General features: G+C 47.3%; 1 protein-coding gene across 1 annotated transcript in view; it reads right to left on the bottom strand.

Moving 5' to 3' along the window:
- Positions 1-842: 842 nt before the first annotated feature.
- Positions 843-25,585, bottom strand: part of ppp1r9a (protein phosphatase 1, regulatory subunit 9A) — a 146,731-nt gene continuing 121,988 nt past the window's right edge. The window contains exons 12-19 of the mRNA XM_038966459.1: positions 18,081-18,169; positions 13,214-13,358; positions 12,766-12,886; positions 8,257-8,305; positions 8,018-8,062; positions 5,858-5,977; positions 4,793-4,969; positions 843-4,174 (exon numbers count right to left, since the gene is read on the bottom strand). Of these exons, the coding sequence (XP_038822387.1) occupies positions 3,962-4,174; positions 4,793-4,969; positions 5,858-5,977; positions 8,018-8,062; positions 8,257-8,305; positions 12,766-12,886; positions 13,214-13,358; positions 18,081-18,169 (959 nt within the window). The 3' untranslated portion in view covers positions 843-3,961. The remainder of the gene's footprint in view (positions 4,175-4,792; positions 4,970-5,857; positions 5,978-8,017; positions 8,063-8,256; positions 8,306-12,765; positions 12,887-13,213; positions 13,359-18,080; positions 18,170-25,585) is intronic.

Below are 25,585 nucleotides of genomic sequence, written 5' to 3'. Positions count from 1 at the left end.
GAATAAACTCTCAGTCTGACAGGTTCAACTCATCTGGAGGGGTTTATTTAACATAAGTAGTAGAGGCTACGTTGTGCATCCAAGATGGCACCCTTTATAGGTCAGTGGTTCCCAACTCCAGTCCTCCCTTATCCCCAACAGCACACATTGTTGTCGTAGCCCCAGACAAAGTCACCTGATTCACCACTAAAATAAGGAGTTCATATTGAGAATGCTACTGGGACTCTGTATAGTCATCATCATGGTACCTGGGGTTCTTTATACAGGTAGAAAAGGACTAGCTCTGGTTCATCGCGACGACAACAACAACGAGTTGCCTCTGCCTCCGAACGTGCACTAACGCCCTGGACCAGAGCTAGAGAAGGACATGACAAAAAAATAGAAATAGAAAAACCAGTTCTAGCACTGGTTTGGAGAAAACAATGCCATGTAATGACTGCATGACACGCAACACAGTAGAAAGGAGAAGGAAAACAACGGAATAATGACAGTGACTCGTTCCAGTGACCCTGTTCCAGGGACCCTGTTCCAGTGACCCTGTTCCAGTGACCCTGTTCCAGTGACCCTGTTCCAGTGACTCTGATCCAGTGACTCTGATCCAGCGACTCGGTTCCATGTTATTCATGGACAGATAGTTGCCCTTTCAACTTTTCAGAATGCAAACGAGGGAGAGCAAGAAAATGAGAAAAAAGGAAAGCGAGGGGAAAAAGAAGCACAGCTAGCCTATCAGTCATGATTATCTCTCTCTCCCAGCCCCAGCCCCAACTCCAGCCACAACCCCAACCCCAGCCACAACCCCAACCCCAGCCCCAACACCAGCCACAACCCCAGCCACAGCCCCAACCCCAGCCACAGCCACAAAGGTCACATAAACTGTACACAGGCAGCGTACTGACACAGTAGAAAACAAGGCTTCTTCAGGGTTAATACAACAATATTGCTTTCAGCTTTAACTGTACATACAAAAGTCATAGAGTGCTATCCAATGGTAAACTGGGTGGTTGAGCGTTGGGAATAGGTTGGAGAAGTGTTAGAAAAGGGTTTCATTGTAGCATAACCCCAGACGCTCTGTTATAAGAGTAGCAGTGGGGTAACGTGACAGGAAGGACGCTGCAACTACAATCACAATGAAAGAGGAAGGGGATTTTTTTGTTGTTGCTCAGGTTATGCAATTTAAGGGCTGGATTTAAGGGCTGCATTCAATCCGTATCGTATTGCGGTAGATCCGCGTGATGTTAAGGCAATTTCCGATTGATCTGACATATGCAGCGTTTACCATGAATGCAGTCTCCGCGACTGCGGGAACATTGCCTTTAATTGTCAACCGCACTATAAAGCGGTTGTTCAGCGCCACGGATTGAATAGAGCCCTAAATCGGGTTAACATACAAACTTCATGCCTCGGTAATCACTCGATTTGATGATCATTTACATTTTTACAACATTTTATGAACATTTGTTTTAGAATTTTTTGGCAAAAGGGTAATCATACAATTTCTCGATATTATATTTATGCATTAATACTCTAATGTTGCATAAGTCATTATAAACAATAGCCAAAATGCTTTGTTTTTAGCATAACAATTACAAATAATATCAAATAAACATTAATACCGGTGTAATCTAAGTGGCATTGCATGGTACTATCATATTTATGTCTCTTTAAAGGGACAGTTCACTGAAAAACTATCCATTAGCATTTTGTTCATTAGTTAGTTAGCACAATCCCACAGAATTGTGCGTGTCAGCAGTCACGTTTTCAAGATAGAGCACTTTCAGTACAGAGTAGAAACTGTGACGCTGATGTGTTTTGTTTTTGAGTGAACTATCCCTTTAACAGGGATGGGAACTACTGTATCCAAAGCTGCCTTACATGTTTCTGTTGCATCAGGCTCCGGGGTGAAGTTTGCCCTAGGTACAGATCTAGGATCAGATTCTCCTCCTCCAATCCTAACCTTAACCATTAGTGGGGGAAATGCAAAACTGACACAAGATCAGTGTCAAGGGGCAACTTCACCCTACTCTGTTGCAACAACAGTAGCATCACCGTCATGGAGACATTTCAATGGCCATACATTGTATGTAAACATGACCAAATGATGATTCCTGGGTAAGATAATGGAACAGAATGACTGACATATATTCAAAAGACATATTGCATACAGCATCATTACAGCAACTATGTCCATGTCATTTAAAAAATGTAAAGGTATCTATTAAGAAACATTGAGATATAAAATCCAAAGTGGTTGGACTGTATTGCGTGCATGTATCTAGTGCAATGTTTGTAATCGTGTATGTACCGCGGCGAAACCAAGGGCCCCAGTCATGATGAACTTGTAATGAACCTGTACACAAATACAACCCTCTCTTTTGATTTTGTGTCTTTCTTAATGTTTCAGTTTAGTTTTGTTGTTTGTCTTATTTTGTTGCTGTATTGTTTGTGTGTCGTTGTATTTCAAATGTGTGTGACTGTTGTTGTTTATCAGTGTGTCAGTATTTTGTTACTTGTCATGTTTTGTGTTTTTTTTGTGGACCCCAGGACGAGTAACTGCTGCTTCGGAAAAAACGAATGGGGATCCAAATAAACAAACAAATAAACAAACCAATAAACCCAGGTAGTGGGGTAAATACTACTCCCTGTTCTGAGAATTCTAACCAAAGAGGCTTTGCGTTATCCCAGGGCATACAACGCAAAGAGAATCATCTGAAAAGATCAAATCACAAAAGAATGACGGCATGGTCATCTTATTTGCCAGCTTAGAGACATTTGGGAAATAAAATAGAGTAATGGATGACTAAATGTCGTCTCACTCTATTTTAACACTCGGGTAAAAGCGGGTGGCGTTATGAAAAGGCAGCAGTTGGGAATTACTTTAGTTATTTAGATCAACTAGAGGTTGAAAGCAGGTTACAGGCGGAGGGTGAAGAAGGGACATTATGCATAACTCAGGATCTTCTCTTGAAATCTCACCATCATGTTTTTGGAGCAGGGTTTGGTTTTTGGAGCAGGGTTATGTTACAAATTCATGGAAATGTTCACTTCACACAAAGAGGAATCAGCCGACTCACTAAGTCTTTAGTCATTCATAGCGTGAAGTGCTCTAATACGATACAGAGGCAGGTTTACTGTATGCAGAGTAAAGGGTTTAGTTCATACAGTAGTTGAAATTCCAGTGTTGGGACCTCCAGTGTAGTTCCAGTAAAGAACAGAAATACTTCTTGTTCCTCCCACAGGCTTGGTTCTTATTCCACTAAGTCTTGAAACTTGTCTGCTCAATAGACTTGAGTTCCTCTTGAGTAGTTCCAGTGTTGTTGTCATTCTCCAGTGGTATGATTCAAGCAGCAGGCCTGGGCTCTAGTGGTGAGATCTACCAACATCCACTACACAGGCCTTTTATACAATATGTAATGTGCTTCATCAGAGCTATGAGGGGAGATCAGATTTCATAAATCCATCTAGCTATCTGCACAGGATAAACATGTTCTCTATATAAAAAATGGCACATTAGACATATTTATCTATATATTATCATATATGTACATTCACTACTTTTTCATTATGTCTAAAGGTGTTTTATATAACACATCATAGAAAGAGGAAGAACACAGACAGATGTGATATGACTTTTAAAAAGATACTCAGAATGAATAAATACATCTAAATTACACCAAAATAAATCAAACGTCATGGAGCAGGAGGTTTGGAAACACTACGAGGATGTACAATGAGGTGAGAGGCAGGTGGGTGGGCAGCATCTTTACTATCCAACTGTCTGCTCATTTTGGTATCATCTGTTTGGTGGTACAGTAGCTCGACAGCCTCCACCACTACAGCCTGAACTCAAGCCCTGTTAGGTGTTCAGCTCAGTGTTTCTGCTGACTGTTTCTATCCCTGGAGATGTTACTTGGTAGCGGTGGTTGGTAGAAAGACAAGGAGAGGTAGGTCTTAAAGGCGTGGGTTACTCTGCTGTGCCCCCTGCTGTTTCGGAGTGGCCCTCGTTGCTGGGTTTGTGGGCCTGTTTCTTTTGCTGCTCAAGCTCTTTCTTGCGAAGCTTCGCTCGCCGTTTGTCCAGTTTCTGCCGGTTCCGCCGAGCCTTCTCCATCAGGACCTTGAGATCCTTCACCTTCTTCTTGATCAGAGCCCGGTCCTGGGAGGAGGCAACGCCAAGCGTCTGTGCATACACACACCACACGCGTCCACACACACACACACACACACACACACACACACACACACACACACACACACACACACACACACACACACACACACACACACACACACACACACACACACACAAACACACACACAGGACAAGGGTCAGAGATGGGGGGATGTGAGTGAACAGGAGCACTAGTCAGGGAATAAAACTCGGCAGCTATGATCAAAACAAATATAACAGGAGTTGTAACAATTTCAGTCTATATCGGCCCAAAGCTTCAGGGCAAATTACTATATCAAAATGTTAAACTACTTGTACCTTGACGGGTGCACCAAACACCCTGGAAACAATGACAATACATAAACAAGGTGATACTAGTAACTAACTAGTAACTAAGGCCAGGATTCAATCCAAGCAGCGAACTATAACAGACTTTTAGGATTGAGCTGACATGCAGCGTTTACCATGAATGTAATCTCCGTCGGGGTAAATGCACGTCGGGGTAAATGCATTTAAGAGGTGCATTGTGGGCTGCATAGTGTGATGCTCTATAACTCATTTAGAATTGAATCGAGAAGTAACTAACATAGCTGGATATGTACAATACCAAACACTTCAGTCCGTCACCTTGAGCTCAGTGCTGTCCAGCTGCAGTAGCTGGTCTCCGTCCACATTGTTGACTGTGAACTCTGGGATGTACTGCTCCAGATTTAGTCCCATGAGCCAGCGGGACACCTGCTGGGAGGTCCACTCTTTCACACTGATGTTCTGCCACTGCTTGGGGCACTGGCCCTCATCTAGGATCTAGATACACACACACACACACACACACACACACACACACACACACACACACACACACACACACACACACACACACACACACACACACACACACACACACACACACACACACACACACACACACACACACACACACACACACACACACACAGACCCATGATATTTCCCCACATGCAGCGCCGAGAGAGAACACATAGTGATGGGTGATTTAAAATGAATAATTTCTAAATGTCTAGAATAGAAGTTGAGAGCATGCTGAAGACTGAACGTCACATTTGGGACATGCACTTCAATAGAGGTTTATGAAAAACAGTAGCCTATGAAAGGTTTAGACTAATGAGTAACCATACATCTGATGTAAACACAGGCTTTTTACAAGCTTGGTAGACAGTATGGGAGCATGCATAATGTTTTGTTTTTCAGGCTTCCTCGGTGGCCACTCAGAGCTAGATCTCACCTCGTCATCTATCATATCCAGACTCTGAACATGGTAGCACAGAGGACGACAGGACAGGACAGTTTGTTAACACAAAAACACAGCAGCAGCAGTGGCTCAGGGCACACAATGGTACACGGTACATACAAAATGGCCGACTAGCAAAGCTACAGTTGCTAACATCAAAGATAGTTAAATAGAATATAAATTGTAACTAATTAAACATGGAATAGGCCATTCGAACACCATTGTTACACATTCCAGACACTTGGCAACCAGAGGTTACTCAGCATAACATGACAGGAGCACTAGATGGGGAAACATAGGTCACTTTTTCTTCATTTTTTACATTTGAGGTAATATACTCACATTTTTTACATTTTAGGTTGAATTACTAGTGATTGTTGATACTAGGTAGATGTTTTATGTGAGATCAAATCCTTGTTTCTCACCTCGTCTGAGGAGAGCACCAGGGTGTGTGAGCGACCGGACATCTTGGCTTCAGCCAGCAGACCACTGACCTCCACTGAGCTGCTACTGCTGACACTCAGATCCTCCTTCACCACAGGACCCTATGTAGAACAACACCATGCAGAAGTCTATTAGACCTTAGTCAAAACATTGTCTACATCCAAAATGGAATCCTATTCCCTATAAAGTGCCCTATGGGCCTTGGTCAAAAGTAGTGGGGAATTGGGTGCCATTTCAGACAGCCTGTGGCTGGCTATAGTCTATCTCTGTTCATTTCAAGGTCTATTTCATTGTATTCCCCTCTCAACACAAAGCAATTTTTGTTCTATGATGTTTTGAATCTAAAGCTAATAAATGCCATTGTTGAAGTCATTTGCTGCTGATTGATTATTTCAATCAATGATTTCATAATGAATAGAGGGACTATACTAGAGGGCTTCTAGCAAACATAGACAATTAAAACGTCATACATTCTACATAAAGAGAATATTTGCACACCTATGGCTGATTCAGACCTACCTCCCAACCTCCCAACCTCCCAACCTACCTACCTACCTACCTACCTACCTACCTACCTACCTACCTACCTACCTACCTACCTACCTACCTACCTACCTACCTACCTACCTACCTACCCACCCACCCACCCACCCACCCACCCACCCACCCACCCACCCACCCACCTACCATCTTCATCTCTGAAGTTTACAGTTGGCCAGACCTACCTCCCTCCCTCCCTACCTACCTACCTCCTACCAACCTCCCAACCAACCAACCAACCAACCTCCCTCCCTCCCTCCCTCCCTCCCTCCCTCCCTCCCTCCCTCCCTCCCTCCCTCCCTACCTACCTACCTACCTACCTACCTACCTAACCGCCCCAGGTGGGTGTGCCTTAGTCAACAAGCCGTGTGGAGGCTTGGGAAAACATGGTGTCAGCTATAGCCGTCATTTGACGTCAGCACAAACATAACCCTCCTTTTGATCTGAGGATTGTGATTTAAGTCTGTCTGATTCTCTAGCCTGTGGCCAGATTGGATCGACTGAGCTGGGTAACTAGTTGCACCTACAGTACCTCTCTGGTCCTTTTTTAGGTGAAAAGCTTGATTCACAATATCTATGACTAATTCATTGGTTTGCTTGAGGTTCATTGGCTTGAGGTTTGTGAGAAGAGAGAGATACAGCACCTCAACATTTACCTCACCTTAGGGTGATGTATCAGGGATGAAAGACTAGGTACTATGAACGACATTGGATAGTGTACACTGAGTGTACAAAACATTAGGAACACCTTCCTAATATTGAGTTGCACCCCCTTTTGCCCTCAGAACAGTCTCAATTCGCCAGGGCATGGACTCTACAAGGTGCTGAACGCTTTCCACAGGGATGCTGGCTCATGATGACTCCAACACTTCCCACAGTTGTGTCAAGTTGGCTAGATGTCCTTTGGGTGGGGGACCATTCTTGATACTGTACACACCGGCAACTGTTGAGTGTGAAAAACCCAGCAGCGTTGCAGTTCTTGACACACTCAAACTGGTGCCCCTGGCACCTACTACCATACCCGTTCAAAGGCACTTCTTTAATCCTTCTTTAACCCGTCTCCTCCCCTTCATCTATACTGATTGAAGTGGATTTAACAAGTGATATCAATAAGGAAGCATAGCTTTCACCTGGTCAGTCTATGTCTTGGAAAGAGCAGGTGTTCATAATGTTTTGTACACTCAGTGTATTGAAGTGATTTCCCCATTGCTATAGCTTGATTAATAGCATCAGTGGCTAGAGAATATCTAATTAATGAATTACTATGGACAAATCAAACATAATCAGTCCCAAAGTGAGCGCCAGATAATGTGATTAAAAGAGAAATGCCGTAATGCAAAAACCCAACCTTTGAAATTATAATATCTAAATACATGAGTTACGATGATTCACACCCTTGATGTAATTATAAATGACTGGTCTAAATATGAATCTAATCCAATACACCTTCTATATTTGTGCAAATTACTGAAATGAACTTCAATAACAAGTGCATTAAGAAAATGCTAATCAGAGCGCTTCATACCCTGCTATGTACAGTAGTTGTTTTGTATTCTGTTTGATTGGGTATGATTGGAGCAAAAACAATACAAATACAATACCAAGTAATACGAATAGGAGAAGAAGTGTGGCCATGTAAGAGATTTCTGTTAAACAGAAAGGCATCAGAACCAGACAGAGGTTAAATCAATGCAACGAAAAACAAACAATATGCACCACAATAGCCTACAGGTATTATATAATAATATGCACACTTCAGTGAGCACTGTCAATATGTATTATCATGGAGATGCCCTGTTACTGTTTACTGTGTACATTGGGGTTCTCTTCACATACATACCTTGGCCTTGAGTTTCTCTGGGCTATTCTCAGCAGAGGGTTCTGTAGAACTGAGGAGAAGAGGCATGAGTTGGTAGACAGAGAAACAGATTGTTATGTTGGTAGAAAACAACTATAGACATAAGAACAGATTTACTGAACATTCATAAAGAACACATCAAAGGAGAAGAACAAAAGGTCAAAGGAGAAACCAGACAGGTTCATGCAGTATATTTGTATTTTTCCTCCTCTCTGAGGATAACAGGGCTGGACGCGTTGTGAACTGACCCAGGCAGTATTGGAGGTGAGGTGGACGCTAAACGGATTGGACACATTGACCTCTCTCTGATCCACGGCTGAGTCACACAGAAATGCAGCTACTAAACACAAAACCTGAATACTGTGTGTGTGTGTGTGTGTGTGTGTGTGTGTGTGTGTGTGTGTGTGTGTGTGTGTGTGTGTGTGTGTGTGTGTGTGTGTGTGTGTGTGTGTGTGTGTGTGTGTGTGTGTGTGTGTGTGGTACAGCGCTCTCTTATCATCCACACACAGCCGTAAAGCAAGCAGCAAGCATGAGATGTGTTTATGGATAGTCCCACAGACAGACCCCTGCCTGATCAAGAGTGGTGTTAGTGCGGCGGAGGGGTGGGGGGTGAGTTAGGGGGTTGAAGGGGTTAATGGAGGGAAAGGTCGTTTTGGTTGCATGGAGGGGTGGGTTTGGTAGGATGGAGGTGTGGGTTTGGTGGGATGGAGGGGTGGGTTTGGTGGGATGGAGGGGTGGGTTTGGTGGGATGGAGGGGTGGGTTTGGTGGGATGGAGGGGTGGGTTTGGTGGGATGGAGGGGTGGGTTTGGTGGGATGGAGGGGTGGGTTTGGTGGGATGGAGGTGTGGGTTTGGTGGGTTGGTGGGATGGAGGGGTGGGTTTGGTGGGATGGAGGGGTGGGTTGGTGTGATGGAGGGGTGGGTTTGGTGGGATGGAGGGGTGGGTTGGTGGGATGGAGGGGTGGGTTTGGTGGGATGGAGGGGTGGGTTTGGTGGGATGGAGGTGTGGGTTTGGTGGGTTGGTGGGATGGAGGGGTGGGTTTGGTGGGATGGAGGGGTGGGTTGGTGTGATGGAGGTGTGGGTTTGGTGGGATGGAGGGGTGGGTTGGTGTGATGGAGGGGTGGGTTGCTGGGATGGAGGGGTGGGTTTGGTGGGATGGAGGTGTGGGTTTGGTGGGTTGGTGGGATGGAGGGGTGGGTTTGGTGGGATGGAGGTGTGGGTTTGGTGGGATGGAGGGGTGGGTTGGTGTGATGGAGGGGTGGGTTGCTGGGATGGAGGGGTGGGTTTGGTGTGATGGAGGGGTGGGTTTGGTGGGATGGAGGGGTGGGTTTGGTGGGATGGAGGGGTGGGTTGGTGGGATGGAGGGGTGGGTTTGGTGGGATGGAGGGGTGGGTTTGGTGGGATGGAGGGGTGGGTTTGGTGGGATGGAGGGGTGGGTTGGTGGGATGGAGGGGTGGGTTGGTGGGATGGAGGGGTGGGTTTGGTGGGATGGAGGGGTGGGTTGGTGTGATGGAGGGGTGGGTTTGGTGGGATGGAGGGGTGGGTTGGTGGGATGGAGGGGTGGGTTTGGTGGGATGGAGGGGTGGGTTTGGTGGGATGGAGGGGTGGGTTGGTGGGATGGAGGGGTGGGTTGGTGGGATGGAGGGGTGGGTTTGGTGGGATGGAGGGGTGGGTTGGTGGGATGGAGGGGTGGGTTGCTGGGATGGAGGGGTGGGTTTGGTGGGATGGAGGTGTGGGTTTGGTGGGTTGGTGGGATGGAGGGGTGGGTTTGGTGGGATGGAGGGGTGGGTTGGTGTGATGGAGGGGTGGGTTTGGTGGGATGGAGGGGTGGGTTGGTGGGATGGAGGGGTGGGTTTGGTGGGATGGAGGGGTGGGTTTGGTGGGATGGAGGGGTGGGTTTGGTGGGATGGAGGGGTGGGTTTGGTGGGATGGAGGGGTGGGTTGGTGGGATGGAGGGGTGGGTCGGTGGGATGGAGGGGTGGGTTGGTGGGATGGAGGGGTGGGTTGGTGGGATGGAGGGGTGGGTTGGTGGGATGGAGGGGTGGGTTGGTGGGATGGAGTGGTGGGTTCGTGGGATGGAGGGGTGGGTTTGGTGGGATGGAGGGGTGGGTTTGGTGGGATGGAGGGGTGGGTTGGTGGGATGGAGGGGTGGGTTGGTGGGATGGAGGGGTGGGTTGGTGGGATGGAGGGGTGGGTTGGTGGGATGGAGGGGTGGGTTGGTGGGATGGAGGGGTGGGTTGGTGGGATGGAGGGGTGGGTTTGGTGGGATGGAGGGGTGGGTTGGTGGGATGGAGGGGTGGGTTGGTGGGATGGAGGGGTGGGTTGGCGGGATGGAGGGGTGGTTTGGTTGGGATGGAGGGGTGGGTTTGGTGGGATGGGTGTGCAGTTACCCCTGTGTGTTGTGTAGGAGTCCCAGCTGTGTTGCTTTCTTCAACCACAGCAACTGCTGCCAGCCAACCAGAGTCAGGCTCACTCAGTCATACAGACAGTCTCAGAGTCTGACCCACAGTGGGGATTTAAATGACCAGTCACAGACACACACACACACACACACACACACACACACACACACACACACACACACACACACACACACACACACACACACACACACACACACACACACACACACACACACACACACACACACACACACACACACACACACACACACACACACAGACACACCGTCTGCAACAGCTGGAAAACATTGTAGAGTAAGCCCTCAGTATGGATCTCAGACAGTCTAAGTATACAGTATCTAACAGCACAGCAGTCAAAGGAACGGGTAGTAACCTTGTGGCGAAATCCTGCACGGAGCCTTCACCGTGTGCTGCCACTTTATGAGCGCATCAGCAGTCAAAATATAGCTCTTCTGGCTCTCTGTGGAGAGCTCTGGGTTGGCGGGGCAGTTTCACAGTGTGTGCAACTCTGCAGAAGTCATGTTTATTTTCAGCGTGCTTAGTTTTTAAAGTGTTTAAGTCAATTGCCGGTGTATCTTTTGGGGCCGCTCCTATCATTGATTGCATGGAGTGGTAGCAACATTGTTGTGAAGCTTTGACAAACAAACCAACCATCAGGTGTATTTGACAGACAGTCAGTGCAACTGAAAGCCTGAAGTCAACAGCTAAGACCCCTTTCTCTCTCTTACTCTCATTTTCCTTTCAGTGCTTTACACTGCAGCAGACTTTCTGTTTTTTTCAATGACCTCCCTTTAATGTTCAGTGTCGTTGGACTATTATTTTCCTGCCAGGCATATTTGGGTTGACATTTTAGTAAAAGGGAGGTTGCGTGCAAGTTTATTGTTGTTTGAAGTGTATTGATTTGGTGTGGTACTATTGACATTTGGCCAAGAAGAGTTTGGACATTTTAAGGCCTTTGTTTGTCTATGAAAACACCCCAACACATTCATCCATTATTTTCGTATGAGGTATTATTTGGTTGGGTTACCCCTGTGCTGTGACGTGTGTTATACATGGTCTCAGTCTCCAGTCTCTATGCTCCAATAGTCTATGTGCCATGGGGCTAGAGTCAGTCTGTTATATCTGGTGTAATTCTCCTGTCCTATCTGGTGTCCTGTGTGAATTTAAGTATGCTCCCTCTAATTCTCTCTCTCCCCTCCTGGAGGACCTGAGCCCTAGGATCATGCCTCAGGACTACCTAGCCTGATGACTCCTGGCTGTCCCCAGTCCACCTGGTCATGCTGCTGCTCCAGTTCTGCCTGCGGCTAGGGAACCCTGACCTGTTCACCGGATGTGCTACCTTGTCCTGGACCTGCTGTTTTTAACTCTCTCTCTCTCTACCGCACCTACTGTCTCGACCTCTTAATGCTCGGCTATGAAAAGCCACCTGTCATTTACTCCAAAGGTACTGCACCATCTACAACCACTGTGATTATTATTATTTGACCCTGCTGGTCATCTATGAACGTTTGACCATCTTAAAGAACAATCTGGCCTTAAATGGCCATGTACTCTTATAATCTCCACCCGGCACAGCCAGAAGAGGACTGGCCACCCCTCAGAGCCTGGTTACTCTCTAGGTTTCTTCCTAGGTTCCTGCCTTTTTAGGGAGTTTTTCCTAGCCACCGTGCTTCTACATCTGCATTGCTTGCTGTTTGGGGTTTTAGGCTGGGTTTCTGTACAGCACTTTGTGGCATCTGCTGATGTAAAAAGGGCTTTATAAATACATTTGATAGATATGGAGTGCCTTATCCTTTCGCTCCACTGGCTATCTGGCCAAACGGCTACACTATGGGCAGTCTCTTCTGCTGATGGGGGTCTCTATCTATCCTACTCTTTTCCTTTCGGCAGGGTTGATCATTTTCTTTACCCTCTCTAACAATATCACTACAATCTCTAGACGCTCATCTGGGGTCAGTTTAGCATTTCCCCCTTTTAAGGTTAGGATGGGAGGGGAAGCTAGATCTGTACCTAGGGGAAACTTCACCCTGGAGTCAGAGGAACACAGCGGCAGGGAGGTGGTTAGTACCTGTTTCCAGGTGAGCTTCTGGGGTCCTTCCCTTTGCTTCGTATCAGTGGGTCCAGACCTCTCCTGATGGTCTTCTCCTCCAGGCTGAGAGAGGGGCTGGACACCACAGGAGACTGAGACCCTGCACACATCATCAGGGGTTCAGCAAATATATGCAAACATACAGCAAAGATAGTGATAACCTACATTGGAATCAAGCATGTGACTAAGACTTTCTTGTAAATCATAATTGAAGACAATGGGAGATCTGAGCGATAATTCGGGTTCCACACTCATATTCTTGAGATGCTAGCCTTAAACATGTGTGTACCAGTTCACTTAAAAAACACAAGTAAAATAGTTTAGGGTAAGTAAGCTTTGTCCAAGCCAGAACGGACCATAGGGAAGGAGGCTCCTGTATCTATAGTGATGAACGATTAAATATTTTATGATGTGGTTCTACACTGACCGTCGTTGTCTGCAGCCTGCTGGAGGAGGGTATGTCTGGGGGAGTCCTCAGCACTGCCAGGGGCCCTGGAGGGTCTGAACTCATCCACAGTACTGGAGGCTGCACTCCGGATGGACGAATGAGTACTGCCAGGGCCCTCTGATGCCTGGAGAGACGGGGAAGTGAGAAGGGGGGACAGAGTGAGGATGGATCAATAGAGAAGGAGAAAGATGGAAGTAGGGATAGAAAGAGAGACAGAGATGAACACAGCGATAGAGACATTTACTTTAACAATGCTATCAGAAAAAGAGAGACACTGAGACAGTTCACCCTAAGGCACCTGACATCTACCTAACTCAGTAAATTAAACATGTCCTCTCTCCCTCTCTCTCTCTCTCCCTCTCTCTCTCTATGTACCATTATCCGGAGGTCGTTATCTTACCGTAGTAAAGATTACACACCAATTGCATGATTTCCTCCAGTATAGTGGCCGGTGACTGTCTGTCTCCAGTATAGTGGCCGGTGACTGTCTGTCTCCAGTATAGTGGCCTGTGACTGTCTGTCTCCAGTATAGTGGCCGGTGACTGTCTGTCTCCAGTATAGTGGCCGGTGACTGTCTGTCTCCAGTATAGTGGCCGGTGACTGTCTGTCTCCAGTAGTAGCCGGTGACTGTCTGTCTCCAGTACAGTGGCCGGTGACTGTCTGTCTCCAGTATAGTGGCCGGTGACTGTCTGTCTCCAGTATAGTGGACGGGGACTGTCTGTCTCCAGTATAGTGGCAGGTGACTGTCTGTCTCCAGTATAGTGGCCGGTGACTGTCTGTCTCCAGTATAGTGGCCGGTGACTGTCTGTCTCCAGTATAGTGGCCGGTGACTGTCTGTCTCCAGTATAGTGGCCGGTGACTGTCTGTCTCCAGTATAGTGGCCGGTGACTGTCTGTCTCCAGTATAGTGGCCGGTGACTGTCTGTCTCCAGTATAGTGGCCGGTGACTGTCTGTCTCCAGTATAGTGGCCGGTGACTGTCTGTCTCCAGTATAGTGGCCGGTGACTGTCTGTCTCCAGTATAGTGGCCGGTGACTGTCTGTCTCCAGTATAGTGGCCGGTGACTGTCTGTCTCCAGTATAGTGGCCGGTGACTGTCTGTCTCCAGTATAGTGGCCGGTGACTGTCTGTCTCCAGTAGTAGCCGGTGACTGTCTGTCTCCAGTATAGTGGCCGGTGACTGTCTGTCTCCAGTATAGTGGCCGGTGACTGTCTGTCTCCAGTATAGTGGCCGGTGACTGTCTGTCTCCAGTATAGTGGACGGGGACTGTCTGTCTCCAATATAGTGGCAGGTGACTGTCTGTCTCCAGTATAGTGGACGGTGACTGTGTCTCCAGTATAGTGGACGGTGACTGTCTGTCTCCAGTATAGTGGCAGGTGACTGTCTGTCTCCAGTATAGTGGCAGGTGACTGTCTGTCTCCAGTATAGTGGCCGGTGACTGTCTGTCTCCAGTATAGTGGCGGTGACTGTCTGTCTCCAGTATAGTGGCCGGTGACTGTCTGTCTCCAGTATAGTGGCCGGTGACTGTCTGTCTCCAGTATAGTGGCGGTGACTGTCTGTCTCCAGTATAGTGGCCGGTGACTGTCTGTCTCCAGTATAGTGGCAGGTGACTGTCTGTCTCCAGTATAGTGGCAGGTGACTGTCTGTCTCCAGTATAGTGGCAGGTGACTGTCTGTCTCCAGTATAGTGGCAGGTGACTGTCTGTCTCCAGTATAGTGGCCGGTGACTCTCTGTCTCCAGTATAGTGGCCGGTGACTGTCTGTCTCCAGTATAGTGGCCGTGACTGTCTGTCTCCAGTATAGTGGCAGGTGACTGTCTGTCTCCAGTATAGTGGCCGGTGACTGTCTGTCTCCAGTATAGTGGCCGGTGACTGTCTGTCTCCAGTATAGTGGCGGTGACTGTCTGTCTCCAGTATAGTGGCCGGTGACTGCCTGTCTCCAGTATAGTGGCAGGTGACTGTCTGTCTCCAGTATAGTGGCGGTGACTGTCTGTCTCCAGTATAGTGGACGGTGACTGTCTGTCTCCAGTAGTGGCCGGTGACTGTCTGTCTCCAGTATAGTGGCCGGTGACTGTCTGTCTCCAGTATAGTGGCCGGTGACTGTCTGTCTCCAGTATAGTGGCAGGTGACTGTCTGTCTCCAGTATAGTGGCAGGTAACTGTCTGTCTCCAGTATAGTGGCCGGTGACTGTCTGTCTCCAGTATAGTGGTGGTGACTGTCTGTCTCCAGTATAGTGGCCGGTGACTGTCTGTCTCCAGTATAGTGGCCGGTGACTGCCTGTTTCCAGTATAGTGGCAGGTGACTGTCTGTCTCCAGTATAGTGGCAGGTGACTGTCTGTCTCCAGTATAGTGGCCGGTGACTGTCTGTCTCCAGTATAGTGGCCGGTGACTGTCTGTCTCCAGTATAGTGGCCGGTGACTGTCTGTCTCCAGTATAGTGGCCGTGACTGTCTGTCTCCAGTATAGTGGCAGGTGACTGTCTGTCTCCAGTATAGTGGCCGGTGACTGTCTGTCTCCAGTAGTAGCCGGTGACTGTCTGTCTCCAGTATATCCAGTATAGTGGCCGGTGACTGTCTGTCTCCAGTATAGTGGCCGGTGACTGTCTGTCTCCAGTAGTAGCCGGTGACTGTCTGTCTCCAGTATAGTGGCCGGTGACTGTCTGTCTCCAGTATAGTGGCCGGTGACTGTCTGTCTCCAGTATAGTGGCGGTGACTGTCTGTCTCCAGTATAGTGGCCGGTGACTGCCTGTCTCCAGTATAGTGGCAGGTGACTGTCTGTCTCCAGTATAGTGGGCGGTGACTGTCTGTCTCCAGTATAGTGGACGGTGACTGTCTGTCTCCAGTAGTGGCCGGTGACTGTCTGTCTCCAGTATAGTGGCCGGTGACTGTCTGTCTCCAGTATAGTGGCCGGTGACTGTCTGTTTCCAGTATAGTGGCAGGTGACTGTCTGTCTCCAGTATAGTGGCAGGTAACTGTCTGTCTCCAGTATAGTGGCCGGTGACTGTCTGTCTCCAGTATAGTGGTGGTGACTGTCTGTCTCCAGTATAGTGGCCGGTGACTGTCTGTCTCCAGTATAGTGGCCGGTGACTGCCTGTTTCCAGTATAGTGGCAGGTGACTGTCTGTCTCCAGTATAGTGGCAGGTGACTGTCTGTCTCCAGTATAGTGGCCGGTGACTGTCTGTCTCCAGTAGTAGCCGGTGACTGTCTGTCTCCAGTATAGTGGCCGGTGACTGTCTGTCTCCAGTATAGTGGCAGGTGACTGTCTGTCTCCAGTATAGTGGCCGGTGACTGTCTGTCTCCAGTAGTAGCCGGTGACTGTCTGTCTCCAGTATATCCAGTATAGTGGCCGGTGACTGTCTGTCTCCAGTATAGTGGCCGGTGACTGTCTGTCTCCAGTAGTAGCCGGTGACTGTCTGTCTCCAGTATAGTGGCCGGTGACTGTCTGTCTCCAGTATAGTGGCCGGTGACTGTCTGTCTCCAGTATAGTGGCGGTGACTGTCTGTCTCCAGTATAGTGGCCGGTGACTGCCTGTCTCCAGTATAGTGGCAGGTGACTGTCTGTCTCCAGTATAGTGGGCGGTGACTGTCTGTCTCCAGTATAGTGGACGGTGACTGTCTGTCTCCAGTAGTGGCCGGTGACTGTCTGTCTCCAGTATAGTGGCCGGTGACTGTCTGTCTCCAGTATAGTGGCCGGTGACTGTCTGTTTCCAGTATAGTGGCAGGTGACTGTCTGTCTCCAGTATAGTGGCAGGTAACTGTCTGTCTCCAGTATAGTGGCCGGTGACTGTCTGTCTCCAGTATAGTGGTGGTGACTGTCTGTCTCCAGTATAGTGGCCGGTGACTGTCTGTCTCCAGTATAGTGGCCGGTGACTGCCTGTTTCCAGTATAGTGGCAGGTGACTGTCTGTCTCCAGTATAGTGGCAGGTGACTGTCTGTCTCCAGTATAGTGGCCGGTGACTGTCTGTCTCCAGTAGTAGCCGGTGACTGTCTGTCTCCAGTATAGTGGCCGGTGACTGTCTGTCTCCAGTATAGTGGCCGGTGACTGTCTGTCTCCAGTATAGTGGCCGGTGACTGTCTGTCTCCAGTATAGTGGCCGTGACTGTCTGTCTCCAGTATAGTGGCAGGTGACTGTCTGTCTCCAGTATAGTGGCCGGTGACTGTCTGTCTCCAGTAGTAGCCGGTGACTGTCTGTCTCCAGTATATCCAGTATAGTGGCCGGTGACTGTCTGTCTCCAGTATAGTGGCCGGTGACTGTCTGTCTCCAGTATAGTGGTAGGTGACTTTCTGTCTCCAGTATAGCGGCAGGTGACTGTCTGTCTCCCTGGATTTTTAAGCCTATATATTCCTGGGTCACGTCCCAAAAAGCACCCTATTCCCTATACAGTACACTACTAGTGCTCTATAAAGGGAATAGGGTGGAATTTGGGACAAAGCCCTGTTCATTATTTTTGCTCAGTAAGGGACAGATCTTATAAATGGGAAAGAGTGTTCTCCAAAAGAGACTTTACCAGCAATTATCTCAGTAAGGAGGGGGAATAGGCTTTGCCACCACTCAGGATTAGATTGATGTGTCGCAGGGCACTGACTTGTAGCCAGCAATTAATACATTACATAAAGGCTTTTTTATAAGGTCAGAGGACGGACATGGCTAACCACACAAACACTGTCAGTGTAATTAACTTTAAATAAAACATATAAGTACATGTGAAAACAGTTCAATTCATTTTCAATGAGTAATGTTGATACAACATCTGGTGGTGATTATAGCAGATATTATTAATGTTATCATTGTTGTGGATATTAAAAGGCTGAACAGAGGTGTTTGTGTGTGTGTTTGTGTGTGTCCATACTAACCTCTCCCTCTGTAGAGCTGATGCTGTCCCATAGTAGTCCTCTGGAGAGTCTCTGTCTGCTACCAGCGTGGGGAAGCGCCTCACTCATCTCTGGAACAACACACACAACACAACCATCCTTAGTTACATGTGTTCAACAGTCATAAAGGTCTAGCCTGATCCCAGGTATGTTTGACATGACAAGGAGTTGATATGATAGCACAAACAGATCTGGGACCAGGCTAATAAAGGTCCACTTGGATGATATACATTTTAATGTAATTCTAAAGCAAGTCTGTGATAAAAGAGAGACGGTTTGTCATCAGATCCTATTGAAATGTAGATCTACAGAACGTATAGCTACACACAAATACACACAACGCCACAGAAGAAGCTGTTGTCATCATGGCAGAGGTAATCTCTCCCTCCCTCCCTCCCTCTCTCTCCCTCCCTCCCCCCGTCTCTCTTACTGATATTGCTTATTGAACTGTCTCATTCAGTCTCTCCAGATCTGGATCAGTATTCAGAGACTGCCCATTGTCCCCTTATCAAGCCAATTATGGAGATAGCAGATCAAGGGCCACTGTAATCCATTATAACATACTGGGCCTGGGAGAAGAAGCTGGAGGAGCACAGAAGAAAAAAAAAGGCCAGTAAAAGTCTCCCAAAGGAACCCTACTCCATTTTTAATTTAACGAAGTCAGCTAAAAACAAATTCTTATTTACAATGACAGCCTACCCCGGACGATGATGGGCCAGTTGTGCGCTGCCCTATGGGACTCCCAATCACGGCCAGTTGTGATATAGCCTGGAATCAAACCAGGGTCTGTAGTGATGCCTCTAGCACTGAGATGCAGTGCTTTAGACCGCTGTGATACAGCCTGGGTCTGTAGTGACGCCTCTAGCACTGAGATACAGTGCTTTAGACCACTGTGATACAGCATGGGTCTGTAGTGACGCCTCTAGCACTGAGATACAGTGCTTTAGACCACTGTGATACAGCATGGGTCTGTAGTGACGCCTCTAGCACTGAGATGCAGTGCCTTAGACCGCTGTGATACAGCCTGGGTCTGTAGTGACGCCTCTAGCACTGAGATACAGTACCCTTAGACCACTGTGATACAGCATGGGTCTGTAGTGACGCCTCTAGCACTGAGATGCAGTGCCTTAGACCGCTATGATACAGCCTGGGTCTGTAGTGACGCCTCTAGCACTGAGATACAGTGCTTTAGACCGCTGTGATACAGCCTGGGTCTGTAGTGACGCCTCTAGCACTGAGATACAGTGCTTTAGACCACTGTGATACAGCATGGGTCTGTAGTGACGCCTCTAGCACTGAGATGCAGTGCCTTAGACCACTATGATACAGCCTGGGTCTGTAGTGACGCCTCTAGCACTGACATACAGTGCCTTAGACCGCTATGATACAGCCTGGGTCTGTAGTGACGCCTCTAGCACTGAGATACAGTGCTTTAGACCGCTGTGATACAGCCTGGGTCTGTAGTGACGCCTCTAGCACTGAGATGCAGTGCCTTAGACCACTATGATACAGCCTGGGTCTGTAGTGACGCCTCTAGCACTGACATACAGTGCCTTAGACCGCTATGATACAGCCTGGGTCTGTAGTGACGCCTCTAGCACTGACATACAGTGCCTTAGACCGCTGTGATACAGCCTGGGTCTGTAGTGACGCCTCTAGCACTGAGATGCAGTGCTTTAGACCGCTGCGCCACTCAGGAGCCCCTCCACAGTGCACTACTTCTTTTCAGGGCCCATAGAGAATAGAGAATAGGGTGCCATTTGGGACACATCCCAAAACCCAGACGTGTGTTTACGTGTTACGGCCAGAATTTGTTTTGTATTTGTTTACTGTTTGTTTGTTTGTTAACTGAAGTGGCATTGGAGTACGAGGTCAAAGTTCAAAGTGCATTCAGAGGTAATGCACAGTGACAAAAAAAAGAGTAAGATGGATTTGCTAAAAAAGGAGCAACAAGCAAAACAAGCTTTAATCCAAAAACAAATCTCAAGCCTTTGGTACTATATGTCTTGGAGCTAGTGTTGACAGTATGCAGTAACACAAGCTGCATCCCAAATAACATGGAGTCAGACACAGTCCTGTCTGCCTCTCCATGTCCCTACTAAAGCAATAACAGCACAGTTTGAGGGCATAGGAAATAGGAAACGAGCTGATAGGAGAGCTGTAGGGTGTATCTCAGGGTTTGAGTGACACTAACACATCAACCCCTCCTAAGGATATGTAATTTGTCTCTACAGCCTCCATTGTCGTCTATTGAAATACCCTGATAGAGACTTATAGCTAAGGCAGGGACATTGTGATGGGGGGACAAGCTGTCCTTGTTACATTGGCAATAACATTTATGGAAATATTGTCCTGAATCTCCCTCACAGTACATACTGTAAACAATGCATCATCTACACAGTGTGTTCATCTCAAATGGCACCTTATTCCCTATATAGTGCACTACTTTTGACCAGGGCCGCGGCCTGATCTTGGTCTATATCTATGTAAATGATATAGATATAGATGTAGAGAGGTAAATAATATAGATATAGATGTAGAGAGGTAAATTATAAATATATATGTTGAGAGATAAATTATATAGACATAGATGTAGAGAGGTAAATTATATAGATATAGAGAGGTCAATTATATAGATATACAGTACCAGTCAAATGTTTGGACACCTACTGACACCTACTCATTCAAGGGTTTTTCTTTATTTTTACTATTTTCTACATTGTAGAATAATAGTGAAGACATCAAAATGATGAAATAACACATACGGAATCGTAGTAATCAAAAAAGTGTTAAACAAATCAAAATACATTTTATATTTTAAATTCTTCAAAGTAACCAGCCTTTGCCTTGATGACAGCTTTGCACATGCTTGGCATTCTCTCAAACAGCTTCACCTGGAATGCTTTTCCAACAGTCTTGAAGGAGTTCCCACATATGCTCAGCAATTGTTGGCTGCTTTTCCTTCACTCTGAGGTCCAACTCATCCCAAACCATCTCAATTGGGTTGAGTTCGGGTGATTGTGGAGGCCAGGTCATCTGATGCAGCACTCCATCCCTCTCCTTCCTGGTCAAATAGCCCTTACACAGCCTGGAGGTGTGTTGGGTCATTGACCTGTTGAAAAACAAATGATAGTCCCACTAAGTGCAAACCAGAAGGGATGGCGTATCGTTGCAGAATGCTGTGGTAGCCATGCTGGTTAAGTGTGCCTTGAATTCTAAATAAATCACAGACAGTGTCACCAGCAAAGCACACCCACACAATCACACCTCCTCCTCCATGCTTCATGGTGGGAACCACACCTACTCTGCGTCTCACAAACACACGGTGGTTGGAACCAAAAATCTCAAAATTGGACTCATCAGACCAAAGGACAGATTTCCACTGGCTAATGTCCATTACTCGTGTTTCTTGGCCTAAGAAATTTGACCATGAAGGCCTGATTCACGCAGTCTCATCTGAACAGCTGATGTTGGGATGTGCCTGTTACTTGAACTCTGTGAAGCATTTATTTGGGCTGCAATTTCTGAGGCTGGTAACTAATGAACTTATCCTCTGCAGCAGAGGTAACTCTGGGTCTTCCTTTCCTGTAGCGGTCCTCATGAGAGCCAGTTTCATCATAGCGCTTGATGGTTTTTGTGACTGCACTTGAAGAAACTTTCAAAGTTCTTGACATTTTCCGGATTGACTGACCATCATGTCTTAAAGTAATGATGGACTTTTCTTTCTCTTTGCATATCTGAGTTGTTCTTGCCATAATATGGACTATCTTCTGTATACCACCCCTACCTTGTCACAACACAACTGATTGGCTCAAACGCAATAAGGAAATCAATTCCACAAATGAACTTTTAACAAGACACATGTTAATTGAAATGCATTCCAGGTGACTACCTCATGAAGCTGGTTGAGAGAATGCCAACAGTGTGCAGAGCTGTCATCAAGGCAAAGGGTGGCTACTTTGAAGAATCTCAAATATAAAATATATTTTGATTTGTTCAACACTTTTTTGGTTACTACATGATTCCATATGTGTTATTTCATAGTGTTGATGTCTTCACTATTATTCTACAATGTAGAAAAAAGAAAAATAAAGAAAAACCCTTGAATGAGTAGGTGTGTCCAAACTTTCGACTGGTACTGTATATTATTTAGTATATGTAAAGACAAGATTAAATCAAGAATAGTCTGATGGGTGACAATATTAGCCTATAACTTGTGAATGATATATTGTCACTTGTGAATGATGCCCAGCATAAGAAACAATTCCTTTGTTTTTGGCGACTTTTTCGAATCATAGTCACACACCTCATGTAGCCTAGCCCATATGTTTTAATAAGGTTTCTATCACAACTAAAGTGGCCACATAACTTCTTAAAATTAAGCACTTTTATCGGCTTTACAAGGGGTATAGAGCATAACTGGCATATACAGTTTCAAGTTTGTTGAAGATAATTTTCACCTTAAAAATGCACCTTTATAATAAAAGCATTACACGCAAAATTGCATTTGCACTTTTGATAACGGTGCTTTTAGCCTGCTACCATGTGGGCATTTCTGCGCATATAGCCTGCTACCATGTGGGCATTTCTGCGCTTATAGCCTGCTACCATGTGGGCATTGCTGCGCTTATAGCCTGCTACCATGTGGGCATTGCTGCGCTTATATGTCTTCACTATTATTCTACAATGTAGAAAATAGTAAAAATAAAGAAAAACCCTTGAATGAGTAGGTGTTCTAAAACTTTTGACTGGTACTGTAGGATGTAGATGTCACGCCCTGACCTTAGAGAGCTTTTTATGTCTCTATTTTGGGTTTGGTCAGGGTGTGATTTGGGTGGGCATTCTATGTTCTATTTTCTATGTTTTTGTATTTCTTTATTTTGGCCGGGTATGGTTTTCAATCAGGGACAGCTGTCTATCGTTGTCTCTGATTGGGAAACATACTTAGGTAGCCCTTTTTCCTCTTTCTGTGTGGGAGGTTAACTTTGTTTGTGGCACATAGCCCTTAAGCTTCACGGTTGTTTTGTATTGTTTCTTGTTTTTGTCGGTGTCATTTCTAATAAAAGGAATATGTACGCTCACCACGCTGCGCTTTGGTCCACTTCCTTTGACGGCCGTGACAGAACTTCCCACCACCAAAGAACCAAGCAGCGTGGTGAAAGGGACTCCTGGACATGGGAGGATATCCTGGAAGGTAAGGGACCCTGGAGGCAGGCTGGGGAGTATCGCCGTCCAAGGGGGGAACTGGAGGTAGCGAAAGCAGAGCGGCGGCGATATGAGGAGGCAAGTCAGCGAAGCATGCACGAGAGGCAACCCCCCCCAAATATAGACCTGAACCAACTCCCCGTGCTTACCGTGGGGAGAGAGTGACTAGTCAGGCACCAGGTTATGCGGCTCTGCGCCGTGTGTCTCCAGTGTGCTCTCATAGCCCGGTGCGCTCTCTGCAAGATCCCCGCAGTTGCCGTGCTAGAGTTGGCATTCAGCCAGGAGGGCTTGTGCAGGCTCAGCGCTCCTGGTCGTTGGTGCGTTTCTTCGGCCCGGGTTATCCAGCGCCAGCTCTACGCACAGTATCCCCAGTTCGCCAGGAGAACCCAGTGCGGCCTGTTCCAGCTTCCCGCACGTGCCGGGCTAAAGTGGGCATGCAGCCAAAAGGAGAGGTGCACGTGGTAAGCACCAGATCTCCAGTGCTCCCCCACAGCCCGGTTCGACCTGTGCCTGCGCTCGGGAGGTGCCGGGCTAAAGTGGGCATTCAGCCTGGAAGAGTGGTGCCAAGGCTACGCACCAGATCTCCAGTGCTTCCCCCCAGCCCGGTTCATCCTGTGCCTCTAAGGACCAGGCCTCCTGTATGTCTCCCCAGCCTGGTGGGCCCTGTGGCAGCCCCACGCACCAGGCTGTCTATACGTCTCCTCCCATCAGTGAGGGTCCCCAGTCCGGAGTCTCCAGCGACGGTCCCCGGTCCGGAGCCTCCGGCGACGGTCCCCGGTCCGGAGCCTCCGGCGACGGTCCCCGGTCCGGAGCCTCCGGCGACGGTCTCCGGTCCGGAGCCACCGGCGACGGTCCCCAGTCCGGGGCCCGCAACGAGGGTGCCCAGTCCGGGGCCCGCTACGAGGGTGCCCAGTCCGGGGCCCGCTACGAGGGTGCCCAGTCCGGGGCCCGCAACGAGGGTGCTCAGTCCGGGGCCCGCAACGAGGGTCCCCAGTCCGGGGTCGGCGACGGGAGTCCCCGCACCAGAGGCGCCACCAAAGTGGGGTGAGCCAGAGGTGGAGCGAGGTCTACGTCCCGCACCAGAGCCGCCACCGCGGATAGATGCCCACCCAGACCCTCCCCTATAGGTTCCGGTCTTGCGGCCGGAGTCCGCACCTTGGGGGGGATTTGGGTACTGTCACGCCCTGACCTTAGAGAGCTTTTTATGTCTCTATTTTGGGTTTGGTCAGGGTGTGATTTGGGTGGGCATTCTATGTTCTATTTTCTATGTTTTTGTATTTCTTTGTTTTGGCCGGGTATGGTTCTCAATCAGGGACAGCTGTCTATCGTTTTCTCTGATTGGGAACCATACTTAGGTATCTTTTTCCCTCCTTTCTGTATGGGAGGTTAACTTTGTTTGTGGCATATAGCCCTTAAGCTTCACGGTTGTTTTGTATTGTTTATTGTTTTTGTCGGCGTCATTTCTAATAAAGGGAATATGTACACTCACCACGCTGCGCTTTGGTCCAGTTCTTTCGACGGCCGTAACAGTAGAGGTAAATTATATAGATATAGATGTAGAGAGGTAAATTATATAGATGTAGAGGTAAATGATATACGTAGATGAGAGAGGTAAATAACATAGATATACATGTAGAGAGTTAAATAGCATAGATATAGCTGTAGAGAGGTAAATATCATAGATATAGATGTAGAGAGGTAAATTATATAGATATAGATGGAGAGGAAAATTATATAGATATAGAGGTAAATTATATTGATATAGAGAGATAAATAATATAGATATAGATGTAGAGAGTGTCACGCCCTGACCTTAGAGATCCTTTTTATGTCTCTATTTTGGTTGGTCAGGGCGTGAGTTGGGGTGGGCATTCTATGTTTTGTTCTATGTTGTCTATTTCTATGTGTTTGGCCGGGTGTGGTTCTCAATCAGAGGCGGCTGTCTATCGTTGTCTCTGATTGAGAACCATACTTAGGTAGCCTTTTCCCACCTGTGTTTTGTGGGTAGTTGTTTTCTGTTTTGTGTGAGTACCTGACAGAACTGTTGCATTTTGTTCCACTTTTGTTTTTGTTCCAGTGTTCAGGTTTTAATAAACATCATGAACACGTACCACGCTGCGCTTTGGTCTACTCCTTCTTCCTCAGACGAACATCGTTACAGAGAGGTAAATTATTTAGATATAGATGTAGAGAGGTAAATTAGATAGAAATAGATGTAAATTATATTGACATATAGAGGTAAATAATATAGATATAGATGTAGAGAGGTAAATTATTTAGAT

Source organism: Salvelinus namaycush, chromosome 27 (genome assembly GCF_016432855.1).
Source record: "Salvelinus namaycush isolate Seneca chromosome 27, SaNama_1.0, whole genome shotgun sequence".
In the NCBI taxonomy this organism is placed as follows: Eukaryota; Metazoa; Chordata; class Actinopteri; order Salmoniformes; family Salmonidae; genus Salvelinus; species Salvelinus namaycush.
Note: the sequence above shows the minus strand (reverse complement) of the source record. Positions and strands in the feature narration are given on the sequence as shown.